The 19,816-nt window shown below is 43.1% G+C and overlaps 3 protein-coding genes across 4 annotated transcripts; 2 read left to right on the top strand and 1 right to left on the bottom strand.

The window, feature by feature from the left end:
- Nucleotides 1-162: 162 nt before the first annotated feature.
- Nucleotides 163-7,035, bottom strand: LOC144522322 (methionine aminopeptidase 2-like). 2 transcript variants are annotated; one of them, XM_078257310.1, is made up of 11 exons: nt 6,879-7,035; nt 5,929-6,042; nt 5,652-5,714; nt 4,854-4,956; nt 4,374-4,535; nt 3,929-4,110; nt 3,618-3,712; nt 2,552-2,648; nt 2,356-2,459; nt 1,104-1,219; nt 163-895 (listed from the first exon to the last, which is right to left on the bottom strand). In XM_078257310.1, exons 1-11 carry the CDS (start codon nt 7,021-7,023, stop codon nt 643-645), a joined length of 1,434 nt encoding a protein of 477 aa, XP_078113436.1. In that variant the 5' UTR covers nt 7,024-7,035; the 3' UTR covers nt 163-642. The 2 variants fall into 2 exon arrangements, with proteins under 2 accessions (XP_078113436.1, XP_078113437.1); XM_078257311.1 differs by having other exon boundaries at nt 4,374-4,529.
- Nucleotides 7,036-7,211: 176 nt separating this feature from the next.
- Nucleotides 7,212-11,946, top strand: LOC144522323 (uncharacterized). The gene is made up of 8 exons (XM_078257312.1): nt 7,212-7,663; nt 7,776-7,838; nt 7,925-8,019; nt 8,105-8,604; nt 9,826-9,882; nt 9,993-10,092; nt 11,049-11,261; nt 11,393-11,946. Exons 2-8 carry the CDS (start codon nt 7,779-7,781, stop codon nt 11,544-11,546), a joined length of 1,179 nt encoding a protein of 392 aa, XP_078113438.1. The 5' UTR covers nt 7,212-7,663; nt 7,776-7,778; the 3' UTR covers nt 11,547-11,946.
- LOC144521691 (uncharacterized protein C3orf20-like) lies at nt 11,908-19,709 on the top strand. Its single transcript, XM_078256244.1, has 11 exons — nt 11,908-11,967; nt 12,435-12,560; nt 12,646-12,807; nt 12,975-13,146; nt 13,452-13,671; nt 14,029-14,103; nt 14,235-14,592; nt 14,942-15,058; nt 15,620-15,762; nt 18,967-19,080; nt 19,273-19,709. Exons 1-11 carry the CDS (start codon nt 11,908-11,910, stop codon nt 19,376-19,378), a joined length of 1,653 nt encoding a protein of 550 aa, XP_078112370.1. The 3' UTR covers nt 19,379-19,709.
- Nucleotides 19,710-19,816: the final 107 nt, after the last annotated feature.

The raw sequence follows: 19,816 nt of genomic DNA, 5'->3' as shown, positions 1-19,816 counted from the left end.
ACACTATGAATAGTCTTCACGAGTACAGGTGGCTGACTGATGTTTGTTTTAGTACCGCCCTCCTTTGGTTAAAAGAGAGAAATACACCTTTACATCGTCAGATATTGGTAATATAATTAAGTATGCTGAACTCTTAAGCACTTATAAATATGCACACAGTAATTGAGATTTATAACAATTTATTTCTTATAAAACTACCTCAAATTAAAATAGAGCAAATAAATATAGAAATATAAATATTTCATTGCAGTAATTTTTTCCTCACAAGGTCTTAACAACGCAATGAAGCAAAGCATTTTTAGGCGTTGTGTTCGCCAAAACCTTTTTTGCATGTTACTATTGCATATATTTCTTTTGCATATTTCCTAAAAGCAGCACATCAAAATATGACTAAAATGACAACACTACATTTCTTCAAGATATGCCCTTTGTGTACTGGCTTGATCCTTTGGAAAATAAATACTAGTAAGCTGCTGCTATGACACAAGTTTTTTTGCTCTTGCTAGAATAATTACCTAAAGGTACTCAAAGCAGTGGGAATTTAGGTCAGAGAAATATTGCATAATTGCTATCAGTGTGCAGAGGTTTGTTGTCTTTGAGCCGTCATGCTCCTTCTGGTTCGCCTTGAGTCTTGCCACTTGCTTAGTAATCATCTCCCCGGCTTACTACCTCCTTGTAGGTTGGCCTGAGTAGGATGGTGTGCTCGTACTGGGCGGTGTAGCTGCCCTTGATGTCGCAGAGAGGTGGGTACGGGTCTATGATGCCAAGGTCACACAGATTCTTCAACGCCATCAGGTACTTGCTCTCGCCGAGGCGGTCCAGCCAGCGGCGGCAGAATGCCAAAGTGCCAAAGTTCTCATTGATCACATTCAGCAGATGTTTAGCCCTTGGAAGTCTGTAGCACAGTAACAACACAGAGTCAATAGTGAGACAAACTTTAGATTGACTCTAGATGTCAACAAACATTCAGGTACGACGCTCTCTTCACACTTTTGGAATTATGGATTGAAAGACAGAAGATGAGGAGCAAATCAACCTATAAATAATTTTCCTGAATCAATAATTAGCATTTTAATACAGGGATGGCATTAAAACAGCAGAACCTTATTGGTACGTGTCCAACATTGAAGTTTTTCATGTAATGTGAGCACTCCATGTCATCGTGGACTGCACCTCTTCCTGTGCTGCCAAATGTTTCAATGGCGTAAGCTTCACCTTCCTGAAAGGCAACAAAAAAAGACAAAAACACTTTCTTTGGTTGTTGATGTAAAATGTAGAATTGCTATTAAAAGTCTGTATCTATGCACCTTTATGCAGGGCTGAGTGGGTATGATGTTACTGAAAGGACAAAAACACTCCAGGGGGACTGAGAGTAAATTTAATAAAACCTCAAGATGACAGCAGCTGACATATTCATGTGAAGTCTATTAAGGACAGTAGTGTCCTTTGTGCAGCAGTGCCTCGTGCCAGTTGATTGGCGGGGTTTCATTGGCGTTTTGTGTCTCTATCAGCGCATGGCTGTTGTTGGAGTCCCTGTGGTATTAGCTGATAACACTGCGACACCCTCTCTCCCTGATAATCATTCAAAGTGCTAGCAGCCCTGTGGCACGCCCAGCTGCCATTCCAGCCGTGCACTCTCTGATCACAAAGAGGGTAATGGCCCTGTTACACCAACACACTTCAGCTAAAAATACAACATGCAAAGCTGCCATCTCAGCAACCCCCCCCCACACACACACACACACACACACACACACATCCCCATACCACCCCGCCCCTCCCCCCCAACCCTCCTGGAACCATCAGGTAAAATGCTTGACTCAGCAACTTGCCAATTAAAATGCTCAGTTCTGTCCAAATACAGTCGTGTACTGCAGCTATGCGGGTATGAGACAGGTGTGGATCTCAGTGTAGTCTCTGGAAATGTAAGACAGGGCAAAGCCATGTTTCTCTTTGGTGAAGTACCAGCCTGTTAAAATGAATTCTGGATGCCCACAATTCAGTGCTCTTACAATGAAATGAGGGGCTAGAGTCTTAACACGTGTTGCTAGCCTCGATGAGGCTGGTAATTCCATTAAAGGTGTAATTAAAGTGCTGACGAGGGTGACTAAGAAGCTGTTAGAGCAATGAATTGGAACACCTCTCCACACCCCGTCGTAACCCTAACCAGCCACATGTTCTTCCAATTACACTTAAGAATTAAAAAAGGTTTATTTATATGCAAGGTCAAGCAGCTAATAAAGGTTTCATTTCAGACACTCCAGTAATAAAAGGCTGTTGTGTTTGTTGTGCTCCAGAATCTAGTCACATACACATTTGGCTCAGATGAAAGTGAGTATTCACTGCTGTACAAACCTCCATCCTTGTGGCTTCTCCGCCTTTAACAATAGGGACTGTCTTCCCTGAGTGAATCCTGTACTGTCCAATAGAGTGGCCATTGAGATTCCTGATTGGCTTCACTATAAAGAGAACACCACACAGAGGTTAAATAAATAGGAAGCAGCGCTGAGCCTGTGTATGAAAGAAAACATGATAAACAACCATATATTACCTTGATATGTTTTCCCATCTATCTCCACTTCGTAAGACTCCATGACCTCCTGAATGGTCTCACCAACATCGCACAGGCGCACATCAATTCCTGCAAACTGGGACAGAGAGGTGTTTATGCTCCACATCATTACATTGCTCACACACAAACTGGATAGTAATGTGCCTTATTTATAAGCAGTGCAGGAACACTTAATAGTAAAGTACACAAACTCCTGAGTAGTTACGCAAATAACAAACAAACTGCTCACCACAAAGAGTAGTTTCAGAATAACTCTAAATTAAGGACTATATAATAACTCATGATACTTTACGTGACAGGGAGCTATGCTATACTGGTATCTAATGATTAGTTCCTTGAATGTGAATCTGTATACTGACCGCTTTAATTAATCCTGAGTTCCTGAACTCTGAACCAGGTACTTAAAAGCATAAAACCAATACCTAATCAAGTGTAACTTTTGCATTTCATTATTCATTGCAACTTTATTATCTCCTAATTAATTGAGTATCAATACACTTTGTAGTTCTTATAAGCTGTATATTGTGCCTCTTTTTGTTTTCGTTAGCCACAGGGCTTGCTCACAATGTGTATAAGTATTTAAGTGTTGTTTTTTTTTTGATACATTTTTTATTGGTTTTTATATTTCTACAACATACAGAACAAACAACAGCGTTGAGCTATCATTTTCTTGCCAAATTTTCTTTATTTAAGTTTTTTTTAAGGTAATTTATTTATACTACTATACTGATTTTTAAAACATATACATTATATTTTCAGTGTTCTTCATGCCAGTGAGTGCCTGTATTTGTGCACATATTCAGCATATTAAATTCACTTTTTTGCGTTCGACTTATACCTTATAATTCTAATAAAAACCTCAATTCTCAATCATCATTTCAAGCATTATTTGTAATAAATTAATTGGAATAAATTGTGATACTAATATTAAGGTACTTGTGCTCTGAATATGATGATTCTCCTCCCTTGGTAAGTAGTCAGGATTTTTTGTGTAACCAGCAGTACAAAGAAGCACCATGTATGGGTGTGGGAAGAGCTGTATTACCTTAATGCCGGTGTTAGTTGCATCTCTCACAGCCTCCAGTAGCCTGTCATACTTCGGATTGAAAGTGACGGTGAAGGCACAGTCTATTATTCGACCTGAAAGACCAATACGTTTGGTTATTCACAACAGTTTCTACGTGGTTATCATTTTGCAGAAACTAATCAAAAAAAAGAGGAAGTTAATTAACGCACGAGAACTGTTTATAAGAATTATAATGTAATCATCATTTCACCATATCATAATAAATGCCAAGTGTGAAATGGCACAACAGAACTCCAGATGCACTTAAAAAGTTATTAGCGAGCTCTTACCGTTGATGTGCGTTCCAAAGTCAATTTTGCAGACATCGTCGTAGCGCAGCACCGTGGGGTCTCCTGCGTTTGGGGTGTAGTGGGCAGCACAGTGGTTGATGGAGCAGCCGGTGGGGAAGGCCAGGCCTGCCTTCAGCCCGTTTTCTTTGATGAGCCTCCTGGAGCAGTCCTCCAGCTTCTCACTGCCAGAAAGAGAAAGCAGCACAAAGGGACAATGGATAACAGGAACAAGGAGACGGTTGTCAGGGCAGATAATGCATCCAGAAGAGGTTGAGGCCACAAAAGCAGTTCTGCTTTCTTTAATCATTTTTCAATTGTCTCTTAGGACAAAGAAGTGCTGAAACCATATCAATTCCAGTCTCAAATGAGCCCAGGCAGGTATGAGCAGCCAAGATTAAAGTCCATTAAAAGGGGCCCAGGGACAATATTTCAGTGCATATCTCACCAGATGTCAATCATGGTCATCCCTGGTTTGATCCAGCTCCTGACATACGAGCGGACCTGCCGATGTGCCTCAGCCGCTTGCCTGAAATCACTCCACATCTCCTCGTTGGCCCTGTCCAGCGCCCGCTTCTCTTCACTGGTGGTCCGCCACGCTGCGCTGCGCCTGGCGGGAGGTGGACAGGCACACCGCAGAGAGGAGGAAATCATTATTTTCTCATTATACTAATACTTGTAATGAGTAAATGACACACTCTTATAGAAACTCTGCACGAGTGAAAGCCATGTTGATACTTTTCAGATCTGTAAAAAAGGAATTTGCTTCTTAACAGGAAATTAAACCACACACTAAACATTGCACCTCATTATGTTGTCCAAATATGAATAAATGCAAAACAGAGACACGTAAATAAAAAAAAAACTAGGCGTGTTACACATTGGAAGACTACTGCTGAGTGTGAGGGACGATGTGGAGGTCACACACCCGTCTTTCGATGGTGGATATTCACACTCTTCTCCCTTTGGAAAGTCTCCGCTGGGATAGAGCTCACAAATAGGGATTGAGGGAGGGTCAGTCTGTCCCTTCACTGTGGCCCAGATAGTGAGAAGGAGAAGCAGAGGAAAGCAGCCGGAGAGAGAAAAGAAAACACAAGTTATGCTCCCATTGTTCATGACATTAACATTTTAACCCAGCTAGAGAATACAGTACCATTCTTGACTTACAGATCTAATTAAGCAAGACACCCTTGAGTAAAATAAACCCATAGAATTATATTGCTAGACAAATCTCTGGCAATATAAAAGCCCTCGTTTATAAAGTGGGTTATAATGATATATATGTAGGACATTTTATAGGACTTACTTTCAGTTCGCTCGCTTCACACTGGCATTACTGAGTAAGTATGATGTCATTAATTTTGTCCTGCCTGCCTGACATCTAAGGTCCTGTGGCATTTTGTCCTACACTTCCTGCATTATGTATCTCTCATGACACTAATTATCCAAGTCAACCTGCTTTTGTACACCTGTTGTATTTACCTAATGATTCAAAGTGATGCAGTCAATTCAAACACAGAAAAGAGTTTGCTGTAGGGTTCTTAGAGTAAGTACATCTTTAAAATGTGATGTGCCTCTGTGATGATAAATATTCTGCCACTGGGATGTGAATTGCAGTTTCAATTTAAATTCTGAGAAAATGTGAATTTGATTCAAACAGTCCTTCCCAAAGAGTAATCTGTCGCAGAGATGCATTTGCTGCACTGAGAAAAACCAAACGGCTTACATCCTTTCTTCTTTTTCTTCTTCTTCTTCTTTTTTCCAGCTGAGTTCTCTCCTTCATCCCCATCTGTTGAAAGCATCATTAGCTTCAATACAGTTTGTAAAGTGAGAAATATCGACAGGAGCTTGGGCACAATTCCCAGTGTGCTACTGTAAAGATAAATATCACATTGCAGATATGGCCAGCTGAATTTCACAGCGCACTTTCAGGGGCTTAAAGTTCAACACAATCACCACTGCAGATGATGATGATGATGATGATGATGGTGGTGAGGAGTTACCTTCTTCTCCATCCTCCTCCCTCTCTTTGTCTTCCAGTGTTTGCTGCTCCAACTGTTTTGTCACATCACCAACACCTCCGGCTTCTCCATCCCTCTCAGCTTGATTTGTCCCTGCTGCAAAGTCACACACCCTCGTGCATGCATGTGCAAGTGAACATGCACGTGTACACCGATGGCGTGCAAGCACATGCATGGACATGCACACCACGCATGCACGCACACACACACACACACACACACACACACACACACACACACACACACACACACACACACACAGTGAGTAAATTATTTGTGGTTCAGAGTCATTTCAAGAAAGTGCATCCACTACGATTGCAACTTGGCAGGGTCTGTGCATAATTTCTTTCTATACCTTTGGGAGTCATATCCTCAAGGGCATGTACCTTGCAGCATTATGACATTTAGCCCTTCAAAGAAAGAGCTGTGTGGACCACACTTGACTTATGGCAGGTTCAACAACTCATGCTTTCAGGGATTTTATATTGTTTTGTTATATTATGAGGCAGTAAGGTTGCAATTATCATCATGTTTTTTTTGCATTAGAGTGGTTGTCATCTTATTGCACTAAAATTGTGAATTACTTCTATTACATAATTCCATGCAGCTTAGGGGGATTTATAGGATGGAACATATTTAATCTTGAGTAAAATAAAAAATGTATTCCACTCATATCTTCAAACTACAGCTTTCAATCAGTTTTGATGGTAAATTGCGATTTTCAGAGATTGTCCCGTTTCCATATGAGCGCCCTCAGCTCCAGCGGCAGCCGCTCAGAGTTGGGACAGCTGGACAGGGATACCCTCTGACAGGTTGAAAAGTCTCCTGTCCCGCACATGGGATGCTCGTGCTCTATATCGAGTGGCACTAGAGGAGACAATTTTGCGCTATTTTCTCAACCGTCTCTCTAACCGCAAAGTGATGCCTCTTACCTGGTGCGGTGGTCTTATTCCTCTTCTTCTTTCTTCTCTTTTTCTTCACTGATTCTGAGGCGTCTGCATCTTCTCTCTCCTCGTTCAAGTCGTCCCCATTGAGAAGTTGAGGCTCCACTTCATGCTGTAGCTGTAGCTCCGCCATGATCAGCGACTAAGAGATGAAGTGACGCATAAGCTGCTGAGAGCCTCCAGTGGTCAAAGCAGAAAAGTGTGCTGGAGGAAGCTGAGCCAATAATGAGCTATTAGACAATCTCTGTGCAACAACTTGACCCGAGTAGAGGAAGACGATCCCCCTTTGTCCTGGGAAAACTTTCATTTATCACAGTCAGATTGTTTTCTGTAGGTGAAAATGGGACAAACAGCAACACATTCACAGTGTGTTATGTGGAGGCTGAAATGCTTAGTTATGTGACCATAATGTCCTGATAAATGTCCTGTAAAAGCTGCACTGCATGCTAGAATCTTCACTTTGTCTGTTGCTGAGTTTCAGGTTACTGTGCGCACCTGTGACTGCAGCTCCTCCTCGGTAACACTATGTGTCACTTACCCTGGCTGTCCACACTGGAAAACATCCTATCCGTTATTGTAAATCATGTTCTGTTGTTCGCATTGTCCCGGCTATAGCCTTTTAGTTTGATGCCCGGTCGATCGTTAATGGTGCGTATCGCGAGTATTTGGAGACGGGCGTAGAACTGTGTATCCAGGCAACAAGGCCAGCACACTGAGTGGACAGAGGCACATTTATATAAGTGAAAGGTGGATTTTAAAGCGCTACAACTCGGGTTGGTGGATATTTTGTTGCATGGGACAGGGTGTATACTGTGTGTTATCTGCGAGTGGCAAATATTAAGAGGAATTTCAAGTGGATTTTTTCTTTTTTTTTCTTTTTTAAAGGAAATGACTTCTTCTGTCGCGCTGACGGAACCCAGAACTGGCCCTTTGTATTTCTTTGACCAGGTGGGCTAATGATTCATTTAGCTAGCTGACTGTAGTTTAAAAGAAACATCAAGACATTAACCTTAGCCTAACGTATCTCTCTGCAGCCAACAAAACGAAACAGAATTAAAGGGGCGCAAAGCAACATTTTGCATTTCAATTTGGCAAATGAAGGAGCGAAGTTAGAAGATACAGTACAAAGGTAATTCACTTCCCTTATTGCTACAAATTATTTGAACATTTTACTTGTCCGACTAATAGACGACATTTTCTCATTTGTCTCATAGTAATCAAGATGACAACATAGAAGGTACAAGTGATGAGCTCACTCAGAGGCCGCCGGGGGATACATGTGGAGATGTTAAACCTGATACCTCGTCCGCTGTCGGTGCTGCACCAAACATAAAGGACCACGATCCGATGGATGCATACAAACGAGCAGCCCCTCAGTTATTAAACGAAGTGGCTCGCCTACTTTCACAACATAAGTGGACCAAGGAGGGGCGTATTCCTCACGGGATTGTAAATATTCTAAATTACTCCTGGAAGGAACTGACTGCGGGCTCGGTGCATTTGAGAGGTCCGGAACAGGCTGGCAAACACGGAAAGTCCAAAGGCTTCCTGAAGTTGGATGAAGCTCGATCCCGTCAGTTGTCCGCCAGAAGTGACACGAGGCAGGCAGGAGAGAGAATCTCATGTGTTGTGGAAAACGTTGGTCCCTCTGTGGGAAAATCACAACTCAGCTCAAATCCACGCACAAAAAAGCGCAAACACAATTCCAATAGAGGTAAATTAATCCCTGGCTGACTTTTCTATTGAAGCCTACTTCTGTCAGGAAAAGAAAAATAACTTGATTAAATTACCTAAACATACTCATGGTATGTCAAAAGTATGACACACTGAGTCAAAATTGTGAGACTACTATATATACCCTAGGCCTTAGATACTGTAGATTTTGACTGACTATCATTTTTTTCCACCAATTTTTTCTTGGTGGAAAATGGCACACATTATATATCTCATACAAGGGTAGACCTACTATATAAGTGATTACTGGTTTATAAATGATTTAATAAAGCCTTCAAGATTAAATAGAATGAAAACGTTTGCCAAAAAATAAAATCCACCTGGTTGAGGTTTATCCTCCTCATGCTTTGTCTTTTTACCTCCCTGAAAAAATAAGCTCAGGAGCATCTGGACCAAAATCAATAGCCTATTTTGATTTAATAACAGCTGAAGACGTGATGGTTTATGATTGTATAATAAAGTGAGTAAGTCATTAATAAAAGCCATGTGTCTCTCACTTTAGAAGTCATCACATCTCCCTCATTAATATCGAGTTCTTCCACTATAATAACCCATGAACTTTTAGGCTAAATGTTGTTTCCTAATACAAAGAGAAAGCAAGTTATGCTACAAGATTACATCAGCCAAAGGTTTTTTTTTTCTTCTTTTTTTTTTACAACCTGGCAACCAAAAAAGTATATTCAACAAATGGCTTAAAAAGTAAAGTACTAATACATGATTTATTAACCATTATTTAAGGATTTAGTTACAGCACAAATATATTTATAAAATATGCATTATTAGAAGGGTAGTGTTGTGTGGGTACAAATATGTAAAATTTAGAATAAGGAAGGGCATTATATTTTAACTATATTCCATTTAATGTAGATAAGAGACAATAACAATGAGAGTGATGAAAGTGAAAACCCATTCAGTATTTTCTCATGACCTTTTAAGACTGAACCTGAGGACAGATTTGGTTGCAAGCGTGTGGAAGTGAGCGGATTAGTTTACCAGACAGGACAAGGTAACATGGTAACTGGGCACAGATGTACTGCTGTCTCTTAATCAGTTACAGAGCTTTTGAGTTACATTATAAAGTTCCCTGATGCCACTGTTGACTGATATATGGCCAGTAATGTCCGTACAAATTCATTAAAAAGGTAAATGTAAGACATCAGCTGATACATTGACTGAGTTCCATATTCTCTTTCCCCAACAGCTCACAACTACACCACCGTCAGTTTCTCCATCTCATCCAACAGCTGCAGTAATCCAGGTAAGACATGGAGATAAAGCATTGTGTAATGTAGGCCACTGTGTCTGTGGTTGACTGTCTCACTGCCGTGGTCCTGCTGCCTCGATCAGCTGGATGTGATTTGTGTCCAGGTTGGATCATCCAGCCAAAGCGGCCCTCCTGTGATGAGCCTCGGCAGATCAGTTTGTGTCAGTGGGTGCTTGAGCAACTCCGGATGGCAAGAAGTCCTGAGTATGTTGTTACCCTTTGCTGTTGCATTTAGACTGCAGCAAATGTGATTTTGGTGATCCTCTGACTTTCCATCTAGTGCCACCAGCAGGTGACCAGACATTGACCCCATGACATTTTCTGTACAACATTTCCTACAACATTTGTGTATTCTCATACAATTATATAGAGTACTTGAGTTAGTTACTAGCAAAAAAAAAAAAAAAAAATTGAGTCACAGCTGGTGAAGTGATCCAGACTGGTCCTGGCTAACACTGCCATGCTAACGCACGCTAATGGCTGTTTTAAACAGCCTGTTTACAACCACTGTGACAGACATATGACAGAAACCGCAAGTTTGACAATTTTACTTTGGCAAAACAACCATGTAGCCCGTTCAGCGGCCAAAACCAACAAAAGGTGAGTAATTTTAAGCTGAGAAAGAGTGGCTGTCAGTCGTGTAAAGAGGACCACAAGGTCACGGTGTTTTTAGTGGTTGTGCAGTAATTTTAAGCCGATAAAGGGTGGCTGTCAGTCAGGTACAGAGCGCTGCGAGAGCAAAGGCTTTTATGACTGTCAACATAGCCAGCATCTAATGTCTGGCAATGCAAGACTAGCATCTAACTAACATTGACATTGTGGGACGCTACGTTCTCAACCTGCAACCCCCATGAACTTCGAGTCTGGAAAGAGGGGCAGGGGGAGACGACTCTCTCCAGTTTTTTGAATTTGGACTGCAGTAATCATTTTAAACGTTAACTGTCTGTATTACATATTGCTAACAAATCGTTAAGTTAATCTCTGTTTTGGGGAATTATGGTTTTTACTATACATAAAAAGTAAAATATCAAGTAATATATTATAAAATAATATTTGGTCATCATTATTGAAACTTGTAAATGTTTGCAATGTAACTCATCATAAATGCTAAATGAAAGCTCAGTTATCTAAGCATGATAAATCACCTCATCTTTCCATAGAAAACTGCTAACAGCTGAACAGGATCTGAACAAACCGCTCACACTCCGTCACTATGGTGATGCAAAGGCACAACTGAAGGACAGGAGAGCGAGGAGAACTGCACAGCCTGTTACTGTCGTCAGTGGGATGCCCCAGATACCAGAAGTGAAGCAGCAGGATCCTGCATGGCAGAAACTACACTACAGGATCAATGACAGCTCCTCGTTCATATAGTATCTTACTCTCATTATGTTTATTCATAAGTATTTTAATTCTAGTAGTTGTACAAGAAGAATGCAGTGTATGGCATATGGCTAATGTGTCACTGGAGCTGAGCTTTTGTCCTTTGACCCTGCCATCTCAGCTACCCGTCTGGTTGTATCGCAGTATGCCAGAGCCACTCAGGTCTGCCCTGTGGAGGTTTTTATACCAACGTGTTTAGTGACAGTGAGTGTCCCGTTATTCTGGCGACTATCACAGCATTCGGGCACGGGGCTGTGACACATCCTCTTAGGTGAGTTGATATGTGAGAATGTCTGACTAAGTAAAAGGGGCCACAAAGTCATGATATTGCTGCCTCATCTGCTTTGATTTTGACAATTTAAACAAAACATCTGTCTCTTGTGATTCCCCCAACTTGATGGAAGTGCCAAACAGCTGGAGTACCCTTAATCACATTAACATGACATTGCTGTCGATGTTCTCATCTCAATCCCACAAAGGATATTCTGCAAAATGCTGAATGCCTTTAAACAGCCTTTCTATAACCATGTACTGTATGTGTGACAGCTTTAATGATGTGTAAAATGTTCCTTCAGCTCTGCCATTACAGCCGTGTGGGACCAGCACGGTGGATTCATATGTGACCATAATGGGAACATGACTAAGGAGTGGAGCTGGCGGACAGACTACACACTGAGGGAGAAGATTGTTATAAAGGTGCAGCAACAGTGCTAGAATTGTGACTTTTGACACTACCTCAACGTTTTCTACCTATGACCTATTTACTTCTATAAAATAATGATGTCCACGTTGTGCAATAAACAAACAGTGTCAGGATCATGTTGCACAAAGACCAGGCCAGAGGTAATCTCCAGACAAGAAATATATTCAGTGACAAGGGTAGTCAGAGGGACTCAGAATCTGGAGAGAACCTGTCATGTGAGATAATTGTGAGATATGCATATGGGAAATGTCACATTTAGGGGAAACAAAGCAGGACATGTGAGGTATGACGCATGACCTACTGATAAACAAACACTAACTGCCTCTGACAGGACCAAGAGAGGTTTTATAACAGGTCTATAGCATGCAAATTAGATACCCATGGATGAATTCATCACAATTTAAGAGTTAACGATTGTCTCCATTTTAAAGAAACCTGTAAATGTGTTTGTCTCCTACAGTTGTCAGATGTAATCTCTGTGAGGCTGCTCAGTGGCACTTCTGCCATGCTCAGCTTCAGGTGTGACAACGAAAGTGTTCAACTTCCTCTCACTGCTCTGTCGAACATTAACCAATCACAGGAAACGGTGAGATTAAGAGTAAAATGAGCAATAAAAAAGTGTTATTATTTATGATAAACAACTCTCAATAATGTCGACTCTTTATTGACAGACTTGTTTGCAGACTGAAGGAAAGTTTACCTCTCATTTTGCTCAAGACCTCCTGCTGGCGAAGAAGACACCATCCCTTGCTGTGGTCCAAGAGAGCAAGAGTAACCTGACGCTGACACCTGTAAGAGACTTTTTATCACCACATGACAATGCTTCAGTAAAGGTATGAAATAAATGTATGGACTCAAAACACTGAATATCAAAAAAAAATCTGTCAAAACAGCACCTTTGAAGATGATCTTCCCTGAGTTACTTTGTATAGAACAGCTTGCTAAATGTCTTTTGTTGTTCTATACCATAATCTACCATGCGAGTAATGATGTGTGGCAGGTGTCTGTGTGCTCCCGGGAGGTCTTCCAGATGATCAGAGAGGTGGAGGGGCTGGAGGAGTCATCAGCACAGTGGAGAAGAAGAGGGCATGTTAGCAGGGAGCTGAAGAGGCTTCAGCAGAGAGTACGGAACACCCTGGGAGGCTGGCTGGATTATTATCGAGTGGCCATCGGTACATACCTGTAAACTTTCTGTCTTTTCTAAAATGTACAATGTGTGCTAACACATCCCAGCTGGGAATCGAACTGCAACCAGTGGGTGTGATGTACTGATCATTATGAGTTATTAAAGTATGCAATGCAGACAAAAGTTAGCCATTAAGGTTGTTTCAGAGTGATTCAGTGAAGCAAAAAGTTACAGTATCACATCATCCTGCAAACTCAACATTATTGAATAGTTCCATCAGGATCTTGTTCACGGTCACTCGTGTCACTCGTGTCTGTGTGCATTTCTGAGTGACCTCTTCCTCTCCTTCAGGTATCAAGTGTACTGACACGGAGCGGATGCCAGATGGCCCACTGAGGACCAGGCTGAGGAGAGAGGTACAGTCAGCGGCTCTGCCCTCCCTGAACCCACCTGAGCGGGCAGATGCTGAACCAGTCCAGCCTGAGGCGGGCAGGAATGAGTTACAGGAGCTGCACAGACATCTATCAGTATCAGCAGAAAGACCTCTGGACTCCAACGTCAAGCTGCCAAGGTGCACACTGTACAGCAATCCATAGGACCAGAATCTATCTATCTATCTATCGATCTATCTATCTATCTATCTATCTATCTATCTATCTATCTATCTATCTATCTATCTATCTATCTATCTATCTATCTATCTATCTGTCTATCTATCTATCTATCTATCTATCTATCTATCTATCTATCTATCTGTCTATCGATCATCCTAAACAGAAGCCAGTGATTGATTTTGTGACAGAAACACACTGTTTATTGATACAATTTACTGGCGTGCTTGCTAGACTTTGCTCATACTGCATTGTGTAATATATACTGTATTATAATAATGCATAATATTTCACTGTTCTGATCTGAATGTTGCCAGGACAAGAAAAACAAAGGAGGAGCCCCATGTCACACAGATAGGACCCCTTAAAATTTATGGCAACATCCAACTTGAGTAAGACCTAGTCCTACTTATGGCACATAAACACATTCAAATGTTATTGTGTAGAAAACTACATTTATTGCAGTTTATAAGAGCAGGAGTATATTTACAATCAAAGCTTCACTATCACCCCACCCTGCCAGGTCAGTAATTCCTCCAAACAGTGCAGATTTGCAGCCCTCCACTTTCACCCGCTGTCCAGCCCCGCCGTTGTTCACCCCCTCCGTCCCCCTCACAGTGTGCCCTGCTCTGCTGAGAGCTGTCGTGCAGGGGGAAGGGGGGCGGAGGCGGTGCAGCTGCAGCGCTGCACTAATGCCAGTGGTGACGGACCTGGAGTACGATGCTTTCGTTATGGGCCAGCTTCCACACAGTCAACAGATCCTAGTGGTGTGTGTGACTCTGCCACTCCAACCCGTCAACACACATGCAGTGTTCGGCCTGGACGTGCTGGAGCATCTTTACAGGAGTAGGAACATGCACAGAACCATGCCGTGTACACAGGTGTGAATGCAGTCTTACATACAGGGGGTAGACAAAATAACAAAAACACAATAAGCATCACTTTTCTCTTATTTTGGTCACCTGTTTTATGCTGTATGTATACCCAGCCAGGCATTATTAGTCTCTGTTTCGCAGTGTGTGCATCATTTGTTTGTTGTATCACTGTAGTTAAAATAGCACTGAGTTTACATAATCAGCAGTTAACTAAATGTGTACTTAAACATGCACAGCTTTGCACAGACTACAAAACAAAGGGTCAGTAAAAGACATACTACAGTCAGCAGGATATTGTACATTATGCATTTCTGGAAACTCAATAACATTTACCATTTACATTTTTTTGATCTAGTGCCAGATGGATTCATTTCGCTTGGTGAGGTATGAGATGTCAACAAGGAAGCCCAGCTGTGGAGTGAAGAACATTCTGCTGCAGCAGCGGCACAATGCTGCTCCTGGGATGGTCCTGGTCAGTAAACCCACTGCAGGCTTGGCTAAAGGCTGCAGGCTCTGCTCATTACAGATTTTCATGGTTCCCACAGGGTGGCAGCAGTGCTGCATGGAGGGGGGTGGGGCTAGGAGGACTGTAGTAAGGCACTGTCCTTTCTAAAGAAATCCAGATATTTATTATAAAAGTACTGAAGCTTGAGCAACAGTGAGGGATGGCGCTTCTTAATTTCTAAAAGGGTGGTCTAATTTTTAGCTCATAGTCATGACAGCTGCTACACTGATTTTTGCTGTAAGATGAAAATTCCTCCTTCAGTCCATAAATCAAACAGAAGTCTTTCTCACACTACACTCTATACACACAGCAAACAATCCTTTGTGTTGACATCTAAAAATATCTGCATGACTGATATAATTTATGTTGTGAAAGGACAGAATCAACATGGTGGTGCAAAACACGTCTCTATAATCTAAATAAATTCATGTACTAATGCTTTTTATCACAATGAAACTGCAGTGTATTTAGTTTTTTTTCATTCCATTTTCTCACATGTAATGCAATTTGTTCTTGTCAATGTGGTAGATGTACATCAGAGGGAAGCTGCTATTTGTTGGCTACATATTCAGTGGTCTCAGCTGCTCTGTCAGGGACCTTCAAAAGCAAATCTCCAGAACCAGGAGAGACTACAGATTAGGTCTGAGCCTCCCTTCAGACTACAAGTTCAGGTATTACTGCACCATACCCAGCGTGAATCTGATTTACTGTAAGAAACTAAATCAACGCTGTAATGTAGTGATATAGTGTAGATGTTAAGGGGATTAAACTTAAAGCAATTATCAGTGATCATCGGGAAATTCTTTTTTGCCATATGTTTTATTGGAAAAGGGTTATCTACAAATGAGAAATGTACAAAGAAATAAAATACTCCATTCCAAGTAAATGACCTCTCCGGGGACCATCACCTTATCGTGGTGGAGAGGTTTGTGTGTCCCTATGAACCTGAGGGCTGTGTTGTCTGGAGCTTTGTGCTCCTGGTAGGGTCTCCCAAGGCAAAGTGGTCTCAGGTGAGGGGCCAGACAAAGAATGGTTCAAAAACCCTATGAGTGACCGAGGTAGAGATGGAGTGACCCTGCCCGGAGGAAGCCCGGGGCCCCCGTCTGGAGCTAGGCCCAGATGGAGGGCTCGTCAACGAGCGTCTGGTGGCCGGGTTTGCCACGGAGCCCGGTCGGGCACAGCCCGAAAAAGCTACGTGGCACCTATCTCTCCATCCCATGGGTCCACCACCTGTGGGAGGAACCGCTGGGGTCGGGTGCGTTGCCATATGGGTGGCAGTGAAGGTCAGGGGCCTCGACGGACCAGACCTGGGCAGCAGACGCTGGCTCTGGGGACGTGGAATGTCACCTCTCTGTGGGAGAAGGAGCCGGATCTTGTGCGGGAGGTGGAGCGCTACCGGTTAGAGCTGGTGGGGCTTACCTCTACACACAGTCTCGGTTCTGGAACCATACTCCTGGATAGGGGTTTTAGCGACTTTTGGTCGGCATCAAGGTGCTTCTGGAAAACCGTTCGCCACCTCAGGAGGGGGAAGCGGGGAACCATCCAAGCTGTGTACAGTAAGGATGGGACGCTGTTGACCTCAACTGAGGAGGTAATAGGGCGGTGGAAGGAGCACTTTGAGGAACTCCTAAATCCGACTAATACGCCCTCTATGGTAGAGGCAGAGCTGGAGGATGATGGGGGATTGTCGTCAATTTCCCTGGTGGAGGTTGCTGAGAAGGAGTCTTTCCGGGATATGTTATCCCAGAGGACTCCGGAGGCAGTTGCAAGGTACTGAAGGGCCCGAAGGGCTGCAGCCTCTACCGTGAAAGAGGCAAAGCAGCGGGTGTGGGAGAAGTTCGGAGAAGACATGGAGAAGGACTTTCGGTCGGCACCAAGGTGCTTCTGGAAAACCGTTCGTCACCTCAGGAGGGTGAAGCGGGGAACCATCCAAGCTGTGTACAGTAAGGATGGGACGCTGTTGACCTCAACTGAGGAGGTAATAGGGCGGTGGAAGGAGCACTTTGAGGAACTCCTAAATCTGACTAATACGCCCTCAATGGTAGAGGCAGAGCTGGAGGATGATGGGGGATTGTCGTCAATTTCCCTGGTGGAGGTTGCTGAGGTAGTTAAACAACTCCACAGTGGCAAAGCCCCAGGAATTGATGAGATCCGTCCAGAAATGCTTAAGGCTCTGGGTGTGGAGGGGTTGTCTTGGTTGACACGCCTCTTCAACATTGCGTGGAAGTCTGGGACGGTGCCTAAGGAGTGGCAGACCGGGGTGGTGGTTCCCCTTTTTAAAAAGGGGGACCAGAGGGTGTGTGCCAATTACAGGGGTATCACACTTCTCAGCCTCCCCCGGTTGGGTTCGGTCGATAGTCGACCAACAAGTGTCGAGCAACTCGAACAACGAGGAACAATGCGGATTCCGTCCTGGTCGTGGAACAACGGACCAGATCTTTACTTTCGCAAGGATCCTGGAGGGAGCCTGGGAGTATGCCCAACCGGTCTACATGTGTTTTGTGGATCTGGAGAAGACGTATGACTGGGTGCCCCGGGAGATACTGTGGGAGGTGCTGCGGGAGTACGAGGTGAGGGGGTCCCTTCTCAGGGCTATCCAATCTCTGTACGACCAAAGCGAGAGCTGTGTCCGGGTTCTCGGCAGTAAGTCAGACTCATTTCATCAGTGAGAGTTGGCCTCCGCCAGGGCTGCGCTTTGTCACCAATCCTGTTTGTAGTATTTATGGACAGGATATCGAGGCGTAGTCGGGGTGGAGAGGGGTTGCCGTTCGGTGGGCTGGGGATCTCATTGCTGCTTTTTGCAGATGATGTGGTCCTGATGGCATCATCGGCCTGTGACCTTCAGCACTCACTGGATCGGTTCGCAGCCGAGTGTGAAGCGGCTGGGATGAGGATCAGCACCTCTAAATCGGAGGCCATGGTTTTCAGCAGGAAACCGATGGAGTGCCTTCTCCAGGTAGGGAATGAGTCCTTACCCCAAGTGAAGGATCTTGGGGTCTTGTTCGCGAGTGAGGGGACAATGGAGCGGGAGATTGGTCGGAGAATCGGCACAGCGGGTGCGGTATTACATTCAATTTATCGCACCGTTGTGACGAAAAGAGAGCTGAGCTAGAAGGCAAAGCTCTCAATCTACCGGTCAGTTTTTGTTCCTACCCTCACCTATGGTCATGAAGGCTGGGTCATGACCGAAAGAACAAGATCCAGGGTAAAAGCGGCAGAAATGGGTTTCCTCAGGAGGGTAGCTGGCGTCTCCCTTAGAGATAGGGTGAGAAGCTCAGTTATCCGTGAGGAGATCCGTTGCTCCTTTGCGTCGAAAGGAGCCAGTTGAGGTGGTTCGGGCATCTGGTAAGGATGCCCCCTGGGCGCCTCCCTAGGGAGGTGTTCCAGGCACGTCCAGCTGGGAGGAGGCCCCGGGGAAGACCCAGGACTAGGTGGAGGGATTATATCTCCAACCTGGCCTGGGAACGCCTCGGGATCCCCCAGTCGGAGCTGGTTAATGTGGCTCGGGAAAGGGAAGTTTGGGGTCCCCTGCTGGAGCTGCTACCCCCGCGACCCGACCCCGGATAAGCGGACGAAGATGGATGGATAGAAGTAAATGTCCTGCATTCCAAATTTTACTGAAGTAAAAGTATGAAAGTATTAGTACAGTGTTATCATATTATCTGTTTCTTATACTGTTGGGTAGTTTAATCTATAGTAATGCATCATATTTTATAAACTGGTCCAACATGTTTTGTAAGTAAAATATAAAATACTTTAAAATAGGAATACTCAAGTAAAGTACAAGTATCTCCAAATTGTACTTAAGTACTGATCTTAAGTAAATGTACTTTTTACTGTCCACCACTGGTGTTCATAGTTTTCTTTCCTTGTAGTGATACAGATAACACTCCTGCAGCCACAGATGGACACAACTCACAAGATGCAACATTAAAAGGACAAGACATCACACTGACTGTTTCAGTAGAAAAGGAAAAGGCCAATGAGAGGTGTGTGACTGAATTCATTTTTTTTTTTTATAGATTCCTGTAAATTCCTGAAATGTAACTTGATGGTTCACAACAATTTCTTTAATTTACAGTATGTGTTGTGTTCTGATACATCTTTACCACCTTTGATTCTACCCATGTTATTTAACACAGTGTTAAAGAACTACCTTCCGATGTCTTCTTCCTGAACAGAAAAAACAATCACATTCCTGAGGTATCACACCAACGACAGAGAGACTTTTGTATCAAACCAAAGAAGACTTCAGCACTTCCTCATGTTCCGGTCGTCACACACTGAATGTGCTCCACACGATTATATCTGTATTAGTCCAATGTAGTTAAGTCTCCAAACTGCATCAACTGTGGGTTAATTCTTCAGGTAAATGTACAATCAAACTATGCCTCATTTGTTTACTATGCAGGTTGGCACCGCTGTTTAGTCAAATCTGTACTTGAAATGCTAAATGTTTTTTGACTTTTGGTCATAAGAAGTACATGGGCAACTCTTAGAGGGATCAGGTCTAAAGATAAAAGAAAATATGTGACAGCTGATGTTTCATCGGGCTTTTCATATAATGTAAATATCAATGGGAAACATCTGCAGATTTAAAAAAATATATAATAAAAACTATCCAATAGGCTACTGTTTTTTTGTTTGTTTTTTAAAGTAATCTAACATTTCAGGATCTTGAAAAACTGCATTTCATCTCCCTTACTTTCTGTCAGCCTGAGCTTT

Source organism: Sander vitreus, chromosome 8 (assembly GCF_031162955.1).
Source record: "Sander vitreus isolate 19-12246 chromosome 8, sanVit1, whole genome shotgun sequence".
NCBI classification, from domain to species: Eukaryota; Metazoa; Chordata; class Actinopteri; order Perciformes; family Percidae; genus Sander; species Sander vitreus.
The sequence above is the reverse complement of the archived record's forward strand: the minus strand, read 5'-3'. Positions and strand labels throughout refer to the sequence as shown.